Here is a 22,010-nt window from a genome sequence, read left to right on the forward strand (position 1 = left end):
ATGTCTGAACTCACTCTCAGTCATTCCTGCTGGCTACACAGGCAGGTGTAACTTACCTGACAAGATGAGGGTTCACAAACTCTGTGCGGACAGACCCCAGGATGTCATTGCTTCCATATTCCACCAGAGTCAGCTCTCCAGCGTTAGAGATCATGCAGACCTGACGGTGAGAGGGGAATACATTCTTACAGAAAAGCCATGTAAGGAATCCCACCTGCCAGTGAGGGGTGCAGAAAAGAACTCTGCTGAACCCAAATGCAAATTCAAATCCTCTGGGATGAATAAGGAGCTGTCCTTGGCTTCCCGTTGTGACAGCCAGCTTTTCCTCAAGGTTGGGGATTTTAGTTCTGGGCCTATCAGTCCTGTAAGGAGTCAAGCTGCCCCCTGACAGCTGTACTCTGTATCTCCATGTGGCGTGATAGCCCAGATAAACTCTTGAGAAGTTGAGGGAAACACCTCAGCACCTGGAGGGGCCCCCAGAAACACTGTCAGAGGACAAAGACATCATGATGGCTTTCCAAAAGTGCTAAAGTCAGACTGGTAAGATTAACAAAGTGTAGAATGTTGTAGAGATGACATGGCCCTCCTTTGCGATATCTTCTAGGAATACAGTGAGCCCTTCAGGCCTATGCTGTCTATGCTCAAAACCAATTATTGACTGAAGCCACCCAAACCACCTAAGGAAAAAAAAAGGTATTAAAGCAACTGTGCATGAGCAAAAACTGGGGAGAAATGCCATCATCTCTGTAGGGGGAGCTGAGAGAAGTTGCCCTGTCTCCTTCCACCTCTTCGGACAAGGCAAGGTGAGAAAACCATGTACTCTTTATACTTCGTATTTTGTATCTTATACTTTACTCCCTTACACCACCTATTACTTTATACGTTATGTCTTATATCTTATACTATACCTGTTATGTTAAACCTTACAAAGTACCTTATAGCCTTATAATATGCTTTCACCTTTACCTCACAGCTACTTTGCTTGTTTACTAACTGTGTTTTGCTACTTTAATACTAGTAATTGTAACTTGCCTTGCACCTCGTAACTTACTAGGTTGTATCTTACTTTATATTAGTTGTTGTGTTCCCTTAAGGTGTGCAGTTCTTTTTTTAACATGTGTTATTGGGAAACAGCTATACACTTTTGTTATAGAATTTGTGTTATAGAGAAAGTGGTGTGCAGGTCATTTTGTTGCTCTGTGTTACGGGGGTGGTTCTAGATTTGTGTTTTAGGTTGTTGTGTTTCTGGTCAGTAGTTTTCTGTTGTTAGTAAAGTCTGTGGTGGGGGGTACACTGCTGTATTGAAACTTAAGTTTGGTGTGCTTGTCTCTGTAGAATGTGTTTTGTGCTGGTTTCTTTTGGGGTTTTTTGGTCATCAGTTAAATGCAAGAAATACAGCTAAACGTTATCACTGGCAACACAAATCCCACAATAACTGTCACATACTTGTATTAATAAAAGTTATTTTGGGAGCTGCTGTAGAGAAAGTTCTTTTCTTGCTATTAAGTGTGGCCCTCACAGCAGAGTGTCAAAAATTCTTCCAGCCTGTGTGTTGCCCAGTGCCAGGCAGGCAGTGTTGGGTTCATAAAGCTTTGATTGTTCTGAGGATGCCTATAGCTACTAACTTCATATTAATACAGATGGGACAAGAAATCTTTGCATTTCTGTCCTTCCTTTTCATGTGACACTCTTAATGCCCTCTCTGGCTATAGCTCTTTTATTACTCCTCTCTTCTTCAGTGTTATGATTTATACAACATGTCAGTCCACACACTGAATTTGTTCTGTACCTGGCATGTGGAAAAGGCAAATACAGGGAGGAAGCAGACTGGGATCTGCATGGAAAGGGTAAGTCCAGGTAACTGCTGAGAGAGAGGGTTTTCCACAAATCCAGTTGATACTTCCAGACAGCGCACACACAGCTTTACTCACCCTTCACAGGGAGCATTCTGTTCACCCTACTTACATTCTCATTGTCGAAGAAGAACTGCTCATTCCCCCCAGATCCTTGCCAGGCCACCTGCAAAGCAATGGCATGAGGTGAGGCTGACAGGCTGACAGCTCTGTCCAGGACCAGGCTGCAGGCACCGGGGTCCACTGTCCAGCTCTCTGCTCCCACTACAGCCAGCAAGAGTCACCCTGCAGAAGGGAGTGTGTTCCAGCACTTCAGCTGTCAACACAGTCAGTCATTCTCAGCTTGCAAATTCTACACTTTCCTCTCCTTTCTTTAATCTCAGCTTCAAACTCCAGTTCTCTTCATGTAGTATCTCACTGCCTTCTGGACAAGAGGCCTTTATGTGACCAAGGTACTCCCTCTATCCTATTCCTTCATAGGCACTACTCCATCTTCCCCAGACCAGCTTTATTACAGAAAGCACCTAAACAGTTCCATTGCCTCAATTAAACTTCTCCACAGAAATCAGTTCTACTACTGCTGGGGGCAGAATCTCCACACTTCATGTAGCTTAAAGCTTTCCTTTTTGGGGTCATGCTAGCAATGATTGATCAGCATAGTGCCAATGGGGGAATAACTGATTGAGAATTTGAGAAGAGTACTGAAAAACACAAGAGCTACTGTGATGACAACAGGCAAGTGGTCAGAGAAGAAGAAAATTGAAAGCCAACGCTACAGCTGTTCTCTTCCCTCTTGGAGAAAGAGCTCCAAATCACTGCTTCAACAAAACTCCAGTGAGACAGCAAGATGGAAAATGGACTCCTTGGAGCCCTGTTTCTTCTTAGAATCGAGTACAGCCGTGCAACTGAAACATTGTGTGCAGTAAGATGTAGAGAAACCTGGAAGTTTCAGTCAAGCCAGGTTCTTAGTTCCATTACCAAGTATTGGCATTCTCCAGCTCAAGTCTGTAGTCAAAGCTACTGCTCCCAGGGAGACTGATTAGCCCACCCTAACCCTAACCTTAGCCCTAACCCTAAAACTATATGACACTACTATGAACAAAGTATGTCCCTGAAGCCTATTTAATACTTTTATCAGACAGTGGCCTACTGCCCACATTCTCCAGGCTCAGCACATGGGCTCAGCACTCTGTGCACTGTGAGGCTCAGGGGATGGGCAGCTTTGTGTGAATTGTTTGGTACCAGAAAGGACACTGGCATAAGCTGTGGGACTGCAGGCATGAATGGTTTTCTGTTTTTGTTTTGTTTTTCAAACACACTAAGATTCATACATTCATATCTAGGATGTAGATATGTACAACACATCCTGTGCAGAGCTAAGGGTTGGACTTGATGATCCTCATGGGTCCCTTCCACTCAGCCTATTCTGTGATTCTGTGAACATCTGGTTTTGGACTCCCCTGTACAAGAAAAATTGGTAAACTAGAGAAAGTTCAGCAGGCTGCCATCAAGATAGTTGGGACTGAAGAACTTACACTGCAAGGAGAGGCTGAAGGAATTTGGCTTCTTCAGCCTAGAGAAGGGAAGGTTTAAGGGACCTCTAATAAGATGATGCCAGGCTTTTTTTGGCAGATGCACAGTGAAAGGGTGAGAAGTGGTCATAAAACAGCAGTCAAAATTTCAACAAGACTTAGGAAAAAGACTTTTCTCCATGAAGACAGTCAAGCACTGGAATATCAGATGGAATTATTCTGCAATTCTTTGAAAATGGAGATTGTTCCTGTGGTGGTTTTAGCTAGGCCTCAGATTGGCAGGCTCGGAGAATCCACGTGGATTGGGAGAGACAGCTGTCACTTGACTGGGTAACCAAGGAACTATTTCATACCAGATGATGCAAACCTGAGATATGAATACAGGAGTAGGAGGTGTTTTTCTCAGTTCCATCATGGCTGAAGTAGAGACAGGACATGCAGCTGCTGTCTTGCTGGAGTGGGCCTTGCTGCTGCTGCTGCTGCCACTACTTGCATTTTGTTTGAATTCAGGGAAGTAGAAATATTTTGTTGTTATACTTTCTTGCTGGGTGTCTTTTAGGGTGCTTATAGATCTAGAGTGATAGAATCTCTTTTCGATGGGGAGTGGGAAGTTATTTCTTGTTATTTCTAACTTGTGTGTGTGTTATATTGTAGTATTACTTTTCTCTTTTCTGTATAAATATATATAGTTAGTTCAAGCACAAACCTAGTTTGAAGGTTTTTTTCCCCTTTCCTCCCTTTTCTCAGTGAGGGGAGGGAAGCTCTGACTCTGTACTTGGGCAGTTAGCATTTTGCCAGCTCAACCCAAGACAGTTCCCATGCAGAAATTATACCCTCTGAGTCACAAAGTTAAGCATCTGACACTCCAGAAATGCCACGGATTTTCCAGTACCTCACTGAGCTTGTTGGAGGTGATGTCACCCAGCAGCAATGTGTCTGAGGTATGGGCCACCAGGTACCTGTCCTTCCCTAATACCTTCACCTCATCAATCTCATAACCATACTGAGATTTCAGCACAACTCGAGTTCCTGTTGAGAGGTTCTTCACAATGACCTAGAGAAAGTGGGAAAAAGCAATATGAGGCCACGTACAGGGGAAGACCACCAACTTCTTGCCCCATGGAAGATTAGGCAGATGATACTTGGATATTTAGGTGTCTTGTCACATCATTTCACTCTTTTTGAAAGAAACCTTACCATTTCTCGCATGGGATGACAGCTGTAGCAGACATGTGGGACTCACAAATTATTAGCCTAACTGGAGGCCTACTCAGGACCCCAGGGACAAGCCTTCCTCAGAGAGTCCTGCACTCTCTCCCCTGACTGCAGCACGCTGTCCAGGCTGCCAGTTCACCCTTACTGCCTCATTTTGAACAAGATAAATTTGTCTGAAATTAAACCACTTCAGGAGTCTGCATTTGGCATGGAGGTACCTCACAGAAATTCACAACCTAGGAAATAAACTCCAGTCTTTGATCCAGGCAAATTCCCACCCAGCCTTGGCCCTGTGCCTGGAATAACCCCTATGTCTATCCTGACAAGTAGCTATGAACAAACTGTAGGTGCAAAACTCCAAACATGTCTAGTTCTAGCACGCATCCAATTTCCATCAGAAATTTCATATGCCATTGGGTATTCTCTTACCTGGCTTGGTCCCACATATATAATTTCAAATTTATTTTTGTAGATGCTTCTGCGAAGGCAGCAGTCAAACTGTTCGACTCCTCCACACAGTGTGCCCTAAGGACACAAACACATTTCATGATCAGTGAACTCTGTGAAGGAAAGATATTCCAGACCCTGCTTACATGAAGAGGATCAGAGGTGAGACAGAAACCCACCAGTCATGGCTGTTCTGGGGAACATATCTTAAGTTCCTAGATGCAGGAGGACCAGCCCTGACTTCCTTGAGACAAGAGAAAGATCAAGCCATTCTCAGAGAGAGTACCAAGCACTGGCATGAATGTGGGACAGGAGAAGGATGAGTTAAAAATCAACTTTATCCTCATTTTCCCCATTATCCTTCTCAGTTTCCAACTTTTCCCTTTCCTACCCTCTCAATCTCTCCTCCCTTCCAGCAGACCTCTTTCACCTTTATCTCTTTCTTTATAACATCCCCATTCTTTTCACTGATCTCCTATCCCTTACCACCTTTTCCTTCTCTGCAACTATTTGTTCACGTTTAATAATTCTTGGTCTGAAAATATTTCAAGGATTCTTGATTACTGAACACAAAAGTATGCAAAAACACCTAGAAAAAAGTTGTAAACAACAACTTTCCTAAATATTTCAAATGTTTTGAGTTATTCAACTTAATATGGCAAAATTGGTAGAAGGATTAATTTTAAGAGCTTTAAAGAATTATTTAACTTAGTAGAGGGCTCAATGGCTGAAAGTAGAAAAAAGACAACATTGAACTGAAAACATAGCACAGAAACACAGAGTGGAATTATCAGCCCACAGGTGTTCAGAGGAAAGAATGCTCTTGAGACTGCTCTGGAGAAGATATGCTGACCTCATCATGCTTCTGGGAAAAGAGGGCGGCTGCTGTGGCCAGCAAGCCACCACACCAACAGCCACAGGTTTCACAGCTTCATACTCTGCACACCTGACTGTAGCAGTTCCCTGGCACAAGGTCTCGGCCTCTGTACCTGCACTGCACCCCTGGGGACATGGTGTGATCTCATCACCTGCACTGCCCACCCAGGTGGCAGTGTGACCCTGCACAAAGCCCTCCCTGTACCACCTCTCTGTTCCCATGCACGAGCACGTGTAAGGCTGTAGGGCTGCTCCTGGTATGGGGCTCCAGGGCTCACGGCTGCTGACTGATGGTACAAACCGCACAGATCCGTGAGCCGTCCCTCTTCCATGCCAAAGCTGTGATGGTGTACAGGTGAGCTATTTCCTTGGGCTTGCCTTCCTCCCAGGCACTGCGGCGTGGGCTCCAGTTCAGAACCCGTAACCTGTGAGAGAGAAGAGAGAGCTGAGATGAACTGTGCACAGTGACAAAAGCACTATACAGGGGACCCCTCCCCATCAGGTACATGGTACCTGTCATAGCTGCCAATGACAATGGACTGGCCACCAGGACTGGTGGCTGCAGTGGTGAATTCCTTCTCTGACAAGTCTCGGCTGTAGTCAAAGGTTTGAATCACATTGCCTTCCTTCCCATAAGCAACAATCTTCTTGTCACAGCCTGCAGCCACAATGCTGTTGGAAGCCCAGGCAAGGGCATAAGGAGGACAGGGATGCACTGCCAACTTACCCTACAACAGATAAGAACACACTGAACACCTGAATGGCCCCAGCCCCCAGCTGGCCTCTGTACTCAGCTATCCCAATGAGACCAGCATGGGTCCTTCTGTAAAGAACATTCATGGGGGCAGCTTTGTCCACCAGCCCCAGTCTGTAGGAAGACCAGAACTGAGAGATGCATCAACTATTCCATTCTTATAACTGTGAGAGAAGATTCCTGATACCAGTAAGAAGACTAATACCATTAACCAAACTGGAACTGAACTCCCAAAATAGCCAAGTATAGATGGGCCTTCAGCATGTCACAGCAGTGAGCAGCCATGCTCAAATTGCTTCAGATGGAGAGATGTCTGAGAACTGCGTTCCCTCCACCACAACTTGAAGCACAGAGAGACTCTTGGCAGAGGAGCTGCAGGCTCAGGATGAATGCTGGGTGTCCAAGGACAGAGTGTGAACCTGAGATTCAGGGTTAACTGGGATAACTACATACAGCTTAGCATGGAGATGACAATAGCTATTCCCTGGAACCCTATCTGTTAAAGCATCATTCTCCTGCATACCTGAACATCAGATCTTTACAGACATCTGGACAGCCCTATGCTGCATACACAGAAGCATAACTGCTCCTCTTACCATCATCTTCTGTGTATTCCAAAGCATCTAGTCACTGTTCTGCCTCCACCAATGCTTTCCAAAACCTCTGCTAGCAAACACAGCCTGTAGCTCGTCTCTGGATGTGCACTCCCTCCACAGCCTGATCCCTTTACAGAGCCCTTGAGCTGGGGAGCAGGCTGTGTAAACAGGAGTTTTGTTCATCAAAAAAGGATCTGATACCTGTGATTCACCTGAGCCCTCATCATCAAAGAAGAAGCGTACTATGGTTCCATCTGCGTGGCCAGACAGGATTCCCTTCCCTGACACACTGCAGAGAAACAGACAGGACAATGCAATGTCGCAGTAAGACTTGTACGTTTATTTTCATATTGCTGTCCACAGGACCAAGTCCCAAGTCATTATTGGCATTCCTCATCAAAGGAACCTTCCACAAAGACAAGAAGATATATCAAGTACCTGTACCAGTGTCTTTAACAACAAAGCAGGCAAAAGTACAGAGAGTGAAAAGTGGTCAGTTAAGTATCTTCATCATGTGAAATCACATTAACCAACTTTCTGTATTACTAAAACCCAGAGAGGCTGAGTGACCTTCAGCAGCATAGTGACTGTGCACAAGTTCTTACAGCAAGGTGTATCAAACAGCCCTTGAACTGGAACTGTTCCAGCAGTGAGGCTATATATTGTGACACTGGGAATCCCTAAAAGAAAGTGTAGGGGAAAAACATCTGGACAAACACTCCAGGCCTATGTCCACTATTTGTAGCATTAAAGTCTTGTACTTCTGGACACAAGCAGGGAGAAGAAAGCTAAGAAGAAGAAAGAGCCCGAAGATCATGTACCCAGAAAAACACTTTATAATGATGATTCCAAGATTCAAGGACAGAATACAAACTCCATGGACATTGTAACAATCCAGAAAACATGCATCTGTCACCAGAATGACAGCATGTAGTGAAAACCCTCTGCTAGGACCATGATATGTCTTCAATTTTTTAAGGCAAAAGATACTAAAGTAGTTAAAATTAAATCTTATTTTAGAAAAATTTTAAATTGCACTTCATGGATATTTTCCTAATTACAGTTTCATCACAGTTTTATATTATCTGGCAGAATATTTTCCTTTGTTTTAGCCCTTGAACTAGATTAATGTTTGTAATTAGATAGATGAAGCTGACAAATGCAATCTTTATAAAGTCACAGATTAAAATACATCAATATACATAAGTAAGATCATGGAGACTTTCATCCTCAACTGTGTTTGGGGGACAATAAAACTGCACAGGCCACTGTAGCACAGCCAGATACCAGATTTTAGGAAGAAATTCCTTCTGGAGAGCACAGGATGTTATTGTCTTGACAAGTAACTGGCAGCAGAAGGACACTGTGGCAACCTCCCATACTGACACCAGTTATGTGAGGCCAGTAGTGGGTGGACACTAAGCCAAAGCAGGGCAGGCCAAAGCAATGCCATACTCACTTGGAAGTTAGCGAGACCACGTAGGAATCTGTTCCATAAATGGTGGAAGACTTGTTGTTCTTTGTATTTGCCAAACGAACCTGAGAGAGAGAATCTGATCAATGTTCCTTCTGTCTGCTGAAGGTAGATCTTCCCCAGTATAACATCCCCAGAGGCTTCCCAGTCCGTGACCAGCACCAGAAATCACAGGAAGCTCATTGCCTTCAGTGAGGTTGGAGAAGTGGAAAAGTTGGGAATCACACTTCCACATTTCTAGAAAGGCTTGGGAAAAGAACCAAGTGATCCAGTGGAACCTCTAAGGACTCACTGGGAACCAGAAAATGCAAGTCCACAGTGTAACCTCTTTGTTGCTATTCCGTGTCCAGTGCTACACATCTTACCCGCACAGCCTGGCTGCTTGCAGGCCCTGGCAGACTCAGCATGCAAAAGAATATCAGGCAAATAACGAGTTTCTCTACCTTTCCTTCGGCAAGACCAAAGACAATGACGTTTTCCGCTGGCCATAACAAACAGGTCACAGCACTCTGCCAAGGAGGTAAAAAGAGAGGTTAAGAACTCCGTCCTACTCAGCTTCCTGCCCCATTTCCACCTAGGACAGCCTGCAAACACTGACACCATTCAGGCCAGGAGAGATGGAGTATCTGGCAGGCCTCACAGACAGGGCTGAATAGCGAACTGGGGCAAAGCAATGGACTGAGGAGAGCTAAGGGAGGGCAACAGAGTTATATGGATGTGTTTAGTATGGAGTTCTTCTGAGAGCATTATCTACTGAGCAGGTGCATGGCTTTTCACATGCTATTGTTGAAAGTACAAAATCATGGCTGTTTTAAAAGATTTTTTTCAACAATGGTAAAATATAACTTGAATATAAAACAAAAAATAGTTTGACTCTGCCAGCTTCTCTAAGAGCTGCGAGAATACTTGCACATTGGATCTTCATTTGATAAATCAGAAACAGCCTTTATGTTTTCACTGACAAACAATATGGTTATTAGATGATACTAATCCAAACCAAAGGTATTCTCAAAATCTGAGGTGGGATCAGGATGAATAAAGCTGATGACAAAACCTGTCTGTAAGAGAGGGCCAAGAGAGTTAACGAAAGCCATCCACATTTACCCTGCAGAATTCCAGTCAGTTGGAAGGCCAGTTTGGCACTGTGCCACCAACACCAGCCTCACTGGCTCCTCTGTCCCATTTTAAGTATCTGGGGCTGCTTTAGATACATATACACTTTATTCATTTCACTTTCCACCCCCACTCTGATTATTCACATCAGCAAACACAGCTGCATTCAGGCAACGAAATGTCCCATGACACCCAAACTGCTCATAATTTAAATGTCCAACCAACCAATGACCAAGACACATTTTCATTACCACTGTTTCCCAGGAATCTGTGTATTTCCCTCATTAGCTGGCAGGCTTTTGTTTTCAGTCTAACACAACAAAAGCTTGGGAACAAGCCTCACAGTGGTGATTTGCTTACTGCTTTTGCAAAGCAGTCACACTTGCACACACTTGTCTCAGTCCTCAAGCAGGAGCCTTGGCTTGCCAGCAGGGTTGAAAGTGCCACTGTGATCACTGGATGTGTAAGAATGTCCAGTGGCAGGAGAAGGAAAGGGATCAAAAAATGATCTGAACACATGAAAAATTTGTAAATAACAGGAGAAAGCTGGACACAGTGGTAAAAACACACACATACAGCACCAGAAAAAATAAAGAATTTATTATGTCAGAAAGCCACGGGGAAATGACCGAATGAGAGAAAAAAAATCACTGAATTGCTACACTAAAAATACAAAAACCTGTATGCATGCTGTGCACAGCATCCAAGCTTGTGAGAAGTGAGCAGGCTCCCTCTAGGCTGTCTGCCAGAGGGGCACGCAGCAAGCAGTACACAAGGAAAAGGCTCTTCAGGGAGTCTACAGCTGTCTGCACCTGCGATAACCACCCTGTTCAGGAAAGGGACAAAAGGACACCAAACTCCTCTTGCTCTCTTTTTCTCATGACACTCTCTTCCAGTGTCATGATGACTCAGTGCAGCAGCTAAATCACAGAGAACAGAGGCTGACCAACAGTTTTCTTATTGTCAGAGCTGCAGAATTCCAGGAGCTTCCCTCCCACAGCCAGAAGGGAGCACTCGGCAAGGCCAGAGGGGCGATCTGGGCCACTCTAAAAGCAGCCACAGCAGTGGGCCATGACCCAGGTCTGAGATGTAGGCTTTCGACCCAGAGGTTGGAGCTGCCCTTCACCTGAGAGGTAGCTTAAGAAAGCCTGACACCAAAATGCCAGCCACTCCATCAGGAGCAGCTCTGTCTGTGTTGCTGGGGATTTGGCCAAGAAGGATGATTCCTCATACCCAGGAGAGAATTTCCTTGGTGACACAGAACGTGGCCATTCTGGTGTGATGGCACTTGCATGGAAAGCCTCAGGCAGCTGCCAGACTTTTGCCTCTGCACATAAAAAGTGGTCAGTGCACTGTATTTTCTCACTCAGATGGCCTTCTGTGCAAGGAATTCATAATATCTTTGCCTTTTCCAGACTGACCTCAGGGCAACCCTTGGCACACACCTACTGGGCAGACTGCTCTCTAACACAGGAAGTAGAGCCAGAGCAGCAGAACAAAAAGGTGGCCAAGGAGCAAACTTGACTGAAATCACAAAGCTAAGGCCTTTAAGCATGGGGAAACTGCACAGTTTGAATTCTACTCACTTTACGTTTTAATATGGCATCTTGCTGTTTAGAGTCACTAATCTGTGGAAAATAGCTGGGCACTGAGTCTCTCATGTTTTTCCTTTTCAACTCCCCTAAAATATTCTGTCCACTGATGCCTAAAGTAGTCTCCAAAGTTATACACTGATTGTTCAACCATTAACTATGGTGCTGTGCCCAGGCATTAGGAGGCCTCTGAAGCTTGGCGAGCAATACCTGCCTTAAAATTTAGAGATTCTCTTGGGATCTACCTGCATCTTTTGGAGGTCAAGCACAGTTTGGCCAAGTTTGTTTTTTCCTACATATGCTGGAGAAAATGGAGTAAAACAGGAGTCTGAGTCTCACCGTTTGGATGAACTTGTTGCATATCACCTTCTTGTCACCCCTGCAGAAAAAGGTAGACTACAATTACTATCAACGAGGCTGGCAATACTGCCCATTCTGGTCACCCCACTGCTAGGATGCAATGGCCAAAAATGGCAACAGACTGTTGAAGCTTTGCATGCTGCTTTTCTATCACAACGTTAGGCAGAAAATCAAAAAGAACACCAACTTCTGAGCTGCCAAAATTCTGGTGACCTGCCTGAGTGCTTTTGACACAACTCACACCAGCAAATATAGGTGCAATGGGGCAGGTGTGTGCCAGAGCTACACATCGGTGATAGAGGGGAAGGCAGCTCAGGCTCCAGCTGGTTGTATGCACTGCCAGGGCTCCAGAGGCGCTGTGCCAAGGAAACCTCACCTGCTCCTCCCCACGGACACCTGTGGGTCAGGAGATGTGCCCGTGTGTGCCACAGCGAGGATCAGGCCTGGGGTGCCCAGAGCAGGGCGAGACAGAGTGCTGGACCCCACGGCAGACTCACCATTCCTCGCCGATCCTGTACACGTAAACAATGTTGTCCGTCTGCCCGATGGCCAGTTTGGTAGAGTCTGGAGAGAAGGCCATGCCTTTGACCACGTAGCTCTTCCTGCCGTACTGCAGAGAGAGTCGGTGTTACCGGGGCAGGACGGCGGCCGGGGGCCTGCCTGGCAGCGGCTCTGCTCACCTTGGCGTCGGCGGGTTTGGTGGAGAACTTGTCGCGCCGCTCGCCCTGCTCGTCGTAGAGCAGCACCACGCGCTCCGCGGTGCACACGGCGAACCGGGCGCTGCTGGCGGACCAGGCCATGCAGGTCACCCGGGCCGTCCCGTCCTGCGGGTACGCACAGCTCAGCGCACACCCAGCGGGGTGGCCCGGCCCGCTGCCCCGAGTCCCCCCAGCCAGGCCCGGCCCGCTCCCCCGAGTCCCCCAGCCCGGCCAGTCCTGGCCAGGCCCGGCCCGGGCCCCTCCCCCGAGTCCCCCCAGCCCTCCCGGCCCGGCCCGGTCAGCTCCCCCGACTCCCCCCAGCCGGCCCGGCCCGCTCCCCCGAGTCCCCTCAGCCCGGCTCGGCCCGCTCCCCCCAGTCCCCTCAGCCCGGCTCGGCCCGCTCCCCCCAGTCCCCCCAGCCCGGCTCGGCCCGCTCCCCCCAGTCCCCCCAGCCCGGCTCGGCCCGCTCCCCCCAGTCCCCCCAGCCCGGCTCGGCCCGCTCCCCCCAGTCCCCTCAGCCCGGCTCGGCCCGCTCCCCCCAGTCCCCCCAGCCCGGCTCGGCCCGCTCCCCCCAGTCCCCTCAGCCCGGCTCGGCCCGCTCCCCCCAGTCCCCCCAGCCCGGCTCGGCCCGCTCCCCCGAGTGCCCCCAGCCCGGCTCGGCCCGCTCCCCCCAGTCCCCCCAGCCCGGCTCGGCCAGCTCCCCCCAGTCCCCCCAGCCCGGCTCGGCCCGCTCCCCCCAGTCCCCTCAGCCCGGCTCGGCCCGCTCCCCCCAGTCCCCCCAGCCCGGCTCGGCCCGCTCCCCCGAGTGCCCCCAGCCCAGCCCAACCCAGCCCAGCTCGGCCCGGCCCGCTCTCCCCAGCCCGACCTGCGGGGCCAGCAGGGTCCGCACGTGTCGCAGCTGCATCGCGCCCTACACCGGGCCCGGGCCCGGGGTCGGGGTCAGGAGGGTCCCACAGGCCCGCCCTGCTGCCACCGCCGCCAGCTCCACCTCGGCCCGCCCCCGTTGCCACGGCGATCCCGGCGCCGCCGCCGCCGCCGCTGACGCGAGTGCGCCGAGCCCGCGGGGACCGACCCCCCCCGCCCGCCCACCCCGACAGCGCTCCGGGCGGCTCGGCACGGCTCGGCACGGCTCGGCACGGCTCCGGCTCCGCCATGGAGGCGCTGCGGGCCGCGGGGCGCGCTGTGCTGCGGAGCCCGCGCCTTGCCCGGCACGGCCTGGGGCTCCGCCGACGGCGCAGTGAGTGTGGGCCGGGGCCGGGGCTGGGCATCGCTCCGGGCGGGGAGAGGGTAGGGCCGGGCATCTCTCCGGGCGGGGAGCTGCGCTCGGCGCGGTCGGGCCCGGGATGCGGCCGCCGCCTTCCGAAGGGAACGGTGCGGGCGCGGCTACGCCGGGATATGGAGCCTCGGGACGAGGAGCTGGAGGGCCGGGAGGGACCGGGGGCCGGGCTAGGGTGGCCGGAGCACCGCTGGGCAGGGGACACAGCAGCACTGTGGCCGCTCGCCGGGCTCTCCCCGCCCCGCTCCCCTGCTCCGCCACTTCCGAGCCGAGGCCGCCCGCGCCGGGCGCTGGAACGCGCTGGGCTGCACCGGAGCCCTCCCCGGTTCTCTGCAGCGAGTGCGCCAGGCTTGCCCGTGCTGGCTGTGGCTCGGCCGCATCCGAGACCCTGAAAGTGTTCGAGGCCAGGCTGGACAGGGCTTGGAGCAACCTGTGATAGTGGAAGGTGGCACTGCCCGTGGCAGGGGGTAAAACTGGATGAGCTTTAAGGCCCTTTCCCAGCCAAACCACTCCATGATTCCATGACCCCACAGGCGCCCCGTGGCAAGGGAGGGCTGTGTCTGGCTGTTCTGGAGCAGCAGTGCTTGCCCTGGCATTCATGAACTGTCCTCAGAGTTCAGAGGGATGCAGGGCTCTTGTGCCTGTGGTTGAGGTCACTTGTGCCTGCATGGCACCAGGCAGGCTCCCTGGCAGTTGTCACTTGTGCACGAGTATGCTGTGCAAATAAGGTCTCCTGATTTCCCTGTGGGTTCAGATTACTCTATTTATGAGTTGAAACCTTCTGCAAGTGTGCCAGTAATGCTTAGGGAGCTAATCCCAGAGAAGAGATGAAAATAACCCTGAAAAGTATTAGCTTAGTGTGAACAGCACATACCTAGGCAATTTCCAGCTCTTTCTTAACATCTCTGAGGTGCAGTTGCTTCCCAGTTACCCCAGCTTGGATCCCAAGTGCTGGCCGAGCTGCCCCTTCCCTGGCAGCCGGCTGCCTCCAGTGGGTTTGGCTGTGCTTACTGTGGGGCAACCTGGGTTTTTTGATCCAAGCGTGGCAGTGACTGCTGCTGCTCCTGAGGTGTGCCAGTGGCTCAAGTGGGTGACACGAATACACCACAGAAAACATTTTGTTTTAATGAAACAGATGAGACCCAGGAATACAAGTTTTTTGCAGACAGCAGGGAGCACTGTAGCATCCTCAGCCCTGTGCAGATATGCGGGAGCTGTCTGTCTGTGCTGACAGAGCCTGCACCTCCAGGGCTAGAGGTCTAAAGCTTTCCGGGTGAACTATATTCTCCTTCTGTTCCTCTTATGAGAGTGTCACAGAGCCAGGAGAGTGTCCTGCTGAAGGCAGGGAGCAGCACCGCTACTGGGAGCTGTAAAGCTTCGTTGAGGTGGGATGGCTCTGCTGGGCCTAGCCATGGGACTGCTGGCACATGGCTTCCAAGCGGTTTTGTCTTTGCAGAGCTTCCTGAGAGCTGGGCTGATATGCAGGAGCCACTACTTGAGGGGATGTGCTTCACCCTGAAGTATCTAGGCATGACTCTGGTAGAAAAACCGAAAGGAGAAGACATGGCTGCTGCTGCCATTCGCAGGATTGTGGCCACGGTGAGAACCAACCCTGGGGTGCTGCTGTGCTGGGGTCGGAGCCCAGCCCCTGCACTCTTAGAAGTGTCCATGTCCTAGCCCTGAGCTCCAGGGACTGTGCCCTTCCCAGGAGTAGGATGGTATGCAGGAGGCTGCTGGTCTCTGCCTGTGTGCTGTGGGGAAGCTGCCTCCCTGCAGGACAGCCCCTGCCACCTGCTCCCACACCTGAACCCAGCTGAGAGCCGAACTGTACCTGTCACAGCTCAGAGGAGAGGGTGAAGTACTGAGGGAGGTGGGTTCTGTCCCTTCCTCTGTGTGTGGCAGTAGTGTGAACAGATTCCAGGATAGTTCTATGTAGGGCATCCCTGATCTCCAGGCTCTGCTGTCTGATCCCTACAGCAGCGGCCTTTGCAGCAAGGGTCCAAGTGGGTGACACTGTACAGAGTCTGGAGGGCTCCTTCCTGCAAGGGGGTGAGGTGAAGACCCTTGCCACGTTTGCAGAGATTGCTGGTGTCTTCCCACTGCCAGGCACGGGTGGGAGCTCGCAAGTTCCAGAAGGTGATTCTGACAGTGTCTCCGAGGGGCATCTCACTGCAGGATGCAGACACAAAGGAGATGGTGGAGAACGTCTCCATCTACAGGTAGGCACTGCAGGGTTGGGGGGGCCCCGGGTGTTCCCCAGCAACCAGCTGGAGACTGATGGATGTTTGGCAGCCAGGGAGGGCTGGACCTTCTGTCAGCTGTACAGCTCCCTGAGGCCTGTGCCCTTTCCCTGCTGTACCCTGAGCAATGCCTGGGACTGAGTGTAGGCAGGGTCCTGGGTGTCCTTGAGTTCGTCTGCCCATCTGTCTTCTCCTTGCACCCTGTTTGTCTGTTCTGGCATTCAGCAGGATGTTGAGGCTGGTGGTTGGAAAGCCTCACAGTTAGGACAGGACTCCATGTTTGCCTCCACTGCTAGGAGTACCCTTCTGGCTGCAGGATGGCATAAACTGCAGCTTATTCGGACTGGCTAAAAGCAGTTGCTGATGTTGATTTTTACTGCTGCCAGCTGTCCTTTGGCTGGGTTGGGTGCCTGTGGGTGCTGGGTGTGAGGGGATAGTGGCTGCAGGCTGGTGGCTAGATGGGAAGCAGAGACAGGACATCTCTTTGCTCCAAAATTTGGGTCTCAGTGCAAGAACTGATGTGCCAGGTCAGACCATCCTTCTGCCTGGCCTCCAGCTGTGTCCTTGGAGGCAGTCACCCACCCTTCTGTGCTCCCCTTATCTCAGTGCTGGAGTTCACACACTGGGCTGAGCTGGGCATCAGAGGACCACAGAGCACACGTGGGTGGTGCAGGAGAAAATGTTTGTGGATTCAGTGATATCTTACCTACTGCAGGTGCCAGGCAGCCTCAGGCCCTTGCTGGAGGTTTGGGCTGCCTGGTCAGCTTGGGCAGGTGAGAGCTTCAGGTTTTCAGCAGTGCTTGCTGGTGTGCTGGCAGTGCAGCAGAAGCCCTGTGCTGGGGCCCTGGATTGCCCTGACAGCTCCTCTCTCCACAGAATCTCCTACTGCACAACAGACAAGCTGCAGAACAAAGTCTTCGCTTATGTTGCTCAGAGCCAGGAGAGTGGGGCACTGGAGTGCCATGCCTTCCTCTCACCCAAGAAGAAGATTGTAAGCACTTCCCTTCTGCTCTTGGCTCTCTGAGGTAAGGGTGGGAGTAAGGGCCTGCCTTCTCCTGCTTTGGCGAGAGAAGGCCCTTCCCTGAATGAATCTCAGCTGGATTTGGAGCCAGGGAGCAGGAGTGCTCACACGCTGCAGAGGCAGGGAATGAGCAAAGGGTGGTTTCCTGTTCCAGCTCCTGGGAGTCTCCTCTTGGGGGTGACTGACCCCCAGGGGCAGACAGACACAGCATTGAGCTCTGGCCTTCCATCTGTGTATTCTGCAGGAAAAGGCAATGAGGGATGCTGGGGGATCTGGGAATTCATGGCAGTGAGGTTGTCCTGGCTTGAGGGCTCAGATGGCAGCAGATATTCCCTCTCTTTCATGTACATAGGCACAGGCTGTGACTCTGACTGTGGCCCAGGCCTTCCAGATGGCACTGGATCTCTGGGAAGCAACACATGCAGGTAGGAGAAATTTCTCAGACATGTCCCTCGGCATAGCCCTGGGATCAGGGTCTCTGGTATGGGACCCTGTCCTGGTCTGTGTGGAGGGAAGATGGCTCACTGTCTGGTTGATAAAACACACCAGGCAGAGAGAGTGCTGTCCATGTGGCTGTGTTCTCTGCCACTGCCCCATCTCTGGCTGGGGTGGGAGGCATCCCTGCTCCCCATGCTGAACTGCTCTGCCCTGCTGAGCTGTAGCCTTGCTCTGGGCCTGCTGGTACTTGCCCTGAGGAGTGATTCCCCCATTTTGTTTGCACCCTCCCCCCAGCACAGTGTGGGTTCCCTGTCCCTTGCCCACCGTCCTGCCTGTACATCCCCAGCTGGGCTTTTTCCAGGTTGCAGGCACTAATTCTGCTGCTTTTGCCCTGTCCCAGGCTCTAGGCAGGATCAGCCCTTTCACCCTTCATGTGTCATGGAGAGCAGTGAGCCCAGCAGAGCCCGTGAGCCAGCCCCCCCGGGGAGCCCTCCCTTCAGACACCAGTTTGGGGTACAGTATGTGCAAGTCTGGCCCATGCCCAGGGCTGTCTGGAATTAGGGCAGGAACACAGTGATCCTTATGCAGCTCCTTCCTCCTGCCCTCCCAGGGTCCTGTTGATACCTGCACAGCCCCCATCACACATGGCAGCTTGGTGTGAGGAAGGGTGCTGTGCTCACATGGCAGGTGTGGTTCCTCAGGGTCTTTGCTCCAGGAGCTCTGCTGTCAGGCCCAGAACTGCTGCAACCTCAGCCCTGCTCTGCTGGCCCTGTCACACAGAGAGCTGGGACCTGTGCTGCACACCTGGTGCCATGGTTGAGAGCTGCCTCTGAGCAAGAGGACCCTTGGGTCACCATCCTGCCAGCCTGAACTCAGGCTCAGGCCTGCCCATCTGCACTGCACCTTCTGCATGGCCACAGCATTGGAGCATTGGCACACTGCCAGTCTCTCACTATGTCCCTGCCCAGGAGCCTATGGATGCTTGGTCTTTGGCCTCATGCTTCCAGTGCAGACCCAGCCTGGCAGTGTTGGGGATTGTACCTGTGTGCAGTCTGCTCATGGTGGTCTCTGCCTGCCTTCCTACTGCAGGGTGTTCCCACCCACCAGTGTCCCTGGGTAGAGGTGTGCTGTGTCAGCAGCTGTGTCACATCATCCCTAATCACCGCCTGCATTTGGGGCATTGCTGCTGGAGGGAATGCGGCATGAGCCATAGCCTGTCTGTCCCTTGTGTGCCCAGAGTGTTCTGGCAGCCCAGCACTCCAGGTCTTTCCCCCATTGCTTGTGGGAACCCTTTGTGCTGTATTTGGGGGAGTGACTGCCTTGACAGGCTCAGCCTCACTCCTGGCAGAGACCTGCCCATGCAGTGAGGTGTCATGGTAGTTTCATTGTTTGTTTGCTTGCTTGCCAGGAGGAGGAAGAGGAGGAGGAAGAAGATAATGTTGGTGAAACCTTATCTGGGTAGGTTGTGAGCTGCTTCTTGCTTTCACGGATCTCTCAGGTGCACCCTGTCTTATTTCCTCCACTCTGCTCTGTGCAAGTGGAGCTGCTGGGGCCACGGGCAGATCATGGAGTAGAGCTGAATAGGACCAAGTTGAAGCTTCCTGCTCTTTCTCTGCCTCTGTCAATTGAGAGCTCAAGTGAACAGGGGGCTGAGCTGACCTTGCAGTCCAGCTTTTGCTGTGGAGCTGTGGGGAACAGATGGGGACCCACAGGATGCACACTGAGATGTTTCTTGTTCTGTTTCTGCCACTTTTTGCTGATGCCAGCCTGTCCAGACTTGCTTCTCAGATGGGACTCAGAGTTGTCCCTTTCCTCCCATTGATTTCCCTGAGGCTTGGACCAGGATGGAGGCTTGGTCATGCTGACTTCTGTGTGTACTGGGGCTGTGGGCTGAGCTTGATGGTGTCTGTCCTGTGCTGGGGAGGAGCTGATGGAACCAGTCCAGCAGCAGAATATTAACCTGCAGGTCTTTGCAGAAGTGCTGGTGGTAGATATGAGAGATCTCTTTCATTGTAGCTGTTCTCCACGTGCATGAGACAGTGAGACCTGGCTGGGGTCTGGCAGCGCTGCAGGGCTGAGCCAGTGGCTGCTGGGAACCAGTGCATGCACAGACTGGAGCTGTGTGTGCAGCCTGAGAAAGTGGCAGCCCTTTGGACATGGGGCTCCTGATGGGAAGAAGATGTGGCTTTGCAGTTTCAGGACAGGCTGGCCCGGGGAGGGAGTTTCGTAGCAAAGGTGTAGGGCCTTCTGCACTTCCAGTGCCTGGTTCTGCTGCACCCTGCCTGCCTTGTTGGGGTCAGGAGCATGCAGTGTCTCTCAGGATGCCATGCTTGGGGTATGATAGGTGCTGTATTCTCTTCCAAAGCAGCATGGAGGAGCTGGGGAGGAGAGCCCACAGCCCAGCAGGTAAGTTCCTTCCTTCCTTCAGTGCTGCACTGGCTCATCCCCCAGCATGTCCTCACATGGGGGAGGGTGTTGATGCTCACCTGGGAAGGTCTGCTTCCCCTCCCAGGCTGTGCTGGACTGCCAGCTGCTGCCTCATGGTCCGTGTCTTCCTCTCGCTTTGCAGAATTAACACCTCTTGTGCTCCGAGCGAGCTCTGCTACAGCACAGCTACTGTGCTATCGCCTGGGGCAGCCCCCGGACAACTGGACAGGGCTGGGAGGGCTTGGAGACCTCCCAACCTCTGGCCCCAGGACGGCTGGCCCCAAGACTCCCCTGGGCTAAGCTACATCTCTGCAACAACAGACCAGCCACTCAGGATTCACCCTGTGCCTGTACCCGGGCCAGCCAGTGCCTGCCCCCTGCCCTGGCACTGCCCTCTGGGCACGGGGTCTGCCTGCACAGCTGCCATGGACTGCACAGGCTCTGACACCCGCTCCATGTCCTGCTCTGCCTGCATGAACCGCCTCAAGCTGCAGCTGCCCCCAGCCCAGGCTAGGGGACCTGTGCTACTCACTCTGCCCACTTTCAGGCCACACAGGGACCACTCCAAGTGCTCTGAGCTTGCCAGATGCAGCCAGTGCACATCCTCAGGGAGCAATAGCTCTTGGCCTGGAGCAAGGCATGAGGAAGGCCTTGCCCCTGCAGTTCAACCCCACACCCTCTCATGAGTGAAATGAGCTGGTTTTTAAAAGAGCTCTGCCTTTATAGAGAAATAAACCGAGTTTTTTACTGTTGTCCTTTGGGTTTGAGTGCTGGATAGGTGCCATGCACAAGCATGCAGGGTACTGTGTCTGCACTGCTGCTCGTTGTGCCCCTAGCTCATGGAGCCTGAAGCACCCATGTTTTCCTCAGCTGTGAGCCTTAAGGGAGCTGTTCCCCTGGGCTGAGGGTTGCTGGGGCCCAGGGTGCCCTTGTAACCTGGGGAAAGCTGGTCCAGGCTGTGCTGGACTGGTGTTCTGGGCACCTCCGGATGTCACCTGTGCTGACGGGAGCTGATGCTGATCATGCTGAGGCCAGGGTGGACACAAGCCCCTGTGTGCCAGCAGGTCTCAGCCTCTTTCCACGTGCCTGTTCCGCTCTAGTGCCTCTGCCCTGCCACACTCCAGTTGTGCTCTGCACAGACAAGCCATGCATTTCATTTCCTTCCCCAGACAGGGCAGGGGAGGCTGCATCCATGAGGACATCTGGTTTCTCTGTCAAGTAACAGCTTGCAGCTACATTCCAAGCGAGGCCCTCACTGCTGGGTTCCTGTCACATCTCCACACATCTCCCCTTCTCGGGCTGCTGGCACTGACAGCCCAGTCCAGCAGCAATCACTGGCTCCCAGCAAGTGCCCCAGGCAGATGCCATGGGAAGGCTGGCACTGGTGAGGCCTGGGGTGCTGCAGGAAGGCTGGCACTGGGAAGGCTTGGGGTGCCATGGGCCAGTCAGGAGGTGTGCACTGTTTTTCTCACTTGTGGTTTTGCATATTGAATCTGGTCTTGTGCCTTTCCTGTCTCAGCTGAGGGCACATAATAATTGTTAGAGTCAACAGGTCATTGTCAGGCCCTCACCTTCCAGCAGCCATTTCAGCAGTTCCCTGCCCTCCTGCATGCCATGGTCTCAGAAAGAAGTGGTGGTTTGGGATTTGGTTTGTTTTGCATGGGGGAAGTCCTTTTTGTTTCAACACCACACGCTGATTTTACATTTAATGTCAGACCTTTGTGTTCCTTTTTTTATTTGGCCCCAACTAGTGCATTTGGACACTTTTTTTTGTGCCTTCCCAAGCTCCTCATCTCTGCTGCAGTCTGATCCTTTGATTCTTTGTATGTGCCTACTCTTGTATTTCCCTGACAACCCTAATTTTTTTAATGTATCCTAAAAAACAAGCCAGTGGGCAAACAAGGTGTTTGTCTCTCTGGAGCTGCGACCATGCTCCCCGCAGCCCAGGTTACAGCCCAGCAGCAGTGGCATCCCATCACCACTTGAGTACCCTTTTTCCTCACCTTAGCAGGAAGCAGCACAGGCCCTTCTGGCCAGCAGCCTGTCAGGGCTGGGCCTTGTTCACCTTATTGGCCCTGCTGCCACAATGTCTGCTCTC

General features: G+C 51.8%; 2 protein-coding genes across 3 annotated transcripts in view; one reads left to right on the forward strand and one right to left on the reverse strand.

The window, feature by feature from the left end:
• The window catches only part of IFT172 (intraflagellar transport 172), a 40,108-nt gene extending 26,580 nt beyond the window's left edge, over window positions 1-13,528 (reverse strand). Inside the window, exons 1-13 of the mRNA XM_071547708.1 lie at window positions 13,376-13,528; window positions 12,493-12,636; window positions 12,310-12,422; window positions 11,792-11,831; window positions 9,191-9,256; window positions 8,733-8,812; window positions 7,475-7,562; window positions 6,437-6,651; window positions 6,225-6,348; window positions 5,030-5,125; window positions 4,278-4,439; window positions 1,966-2,019; window positions 57-160 (exon numbers count right to left, since the gene is read on the reverse strand). Of these exons, the coding sequence (XP_071403809.1) occupies window positions 57-160; window positions 1,966-2,019; window positions 4,278-4,439; window positions 5,030-5,125; window positions 6,225-6,348; window positions 6,437-6,651; window positions 7,475-7,562; window positions 8,733-8,812; window positions 9,191-9,256; window positions 11,792-11,831; window positions 12,310-12,422; window positions 12,493-12,636; window positions 13,376-13,414 (1,325 nt within the window). The 5' untranslated portion in view covers window positions 13,415-13,528. The remainder of the gene's footprint in view (window positions 1-56; window positions 161-1,965; window positions 2,020-4,277; window positions 4,440-5,029; window positions 5,126-6,224; window positions 6,349-6,436; window positions 6,652-7,474; window positions 7,563-8,732; window positions 8,813-9,190; window positions 9,257-11,791; window positions 11,832-12,309; window positions 12,423-12,492; window positions 12,637-13,375) is intronic.
• A 75-nt stretch (window positions 13,529-13,603) lies between these two features.
• LOC139668198 (low density lipoprotein receptor adapter protein 1-like) lies at window positions 13,604-20,390 on the forward strand. 2 transcript variants are annotated; one of them, XM_071547710.1, is made up of 9 exons: window positions 13,604-13,747; window positions 15,243-15,385; window positions 15,893-16,005; window positions 16,903-17,017; window positions 17,400-17,472; window positions 17,886-17,998; window positions 18,894-18,943; window positions 19,851-19,891; window positions 20,055-20,390. In XM_071547710.1, the coding sequence occupies exons 1-9, from the start codon at window positions 13,663-13,665 to the stop codon at window positions 20,210-20,212; spliced, it is 891 nt and encodes a 296-aa protein (XP_071403811.1). In that variant the 5' UTR covers window positions 13,604-13,662; the 3' UTR covers window positions 20,213-20,390. The 2 variants fall into 2 exon arrangements, with proteins under 2 accessions (XP_071403811.1, XP_071403812.1); XM_071547711.1 differs by having other exon boundaries at window positions 19,854-19,891.
• Window positions 20,391-22,010: the final 1,620 nt, after the last annotated feature.

The sequence above is a fragment of the Pithys albifrons genome, chromosome 2, assembly GCF_047495875.1.
Source record: "Pithys albifrons albifrons isolate INPA30051 chromosome 2, PitAlb_v1, whole genome shotgun sequence".
Classification (NCBI taxonomy): Eukaryota; Metazoa; Chordata; class Aves; order Passeriformes; family Thamnophilidae; genus Pithys; species Pithys albifrons.

Bases quoted from the DNA above. Each gene is read 5' to 3' on its own strand.
- LOC139668198 (XM_071547710.1), top strand. From the start codon at position 13,663: ATGGAGGCGCTGCGGGCCGCGGGGCGCGCTGTGCTGCGGAGCCCGCGC. The intron at 13,748-15,242 runs GTGAGTGTGGGC...TTGTCTTTGCAG, and splicing joins GGGGCTCCGCCGACGGCGCA to AGCTTCCTGAGAGCTGGGCT. The intron at 15,386-15,892 runs GTGAGAACCAAC...TCCCACTGCCAG, and splicing joins TTCGCAGGATTGTGGCCACG to GCACGGGTGGGAGCTCGCAA.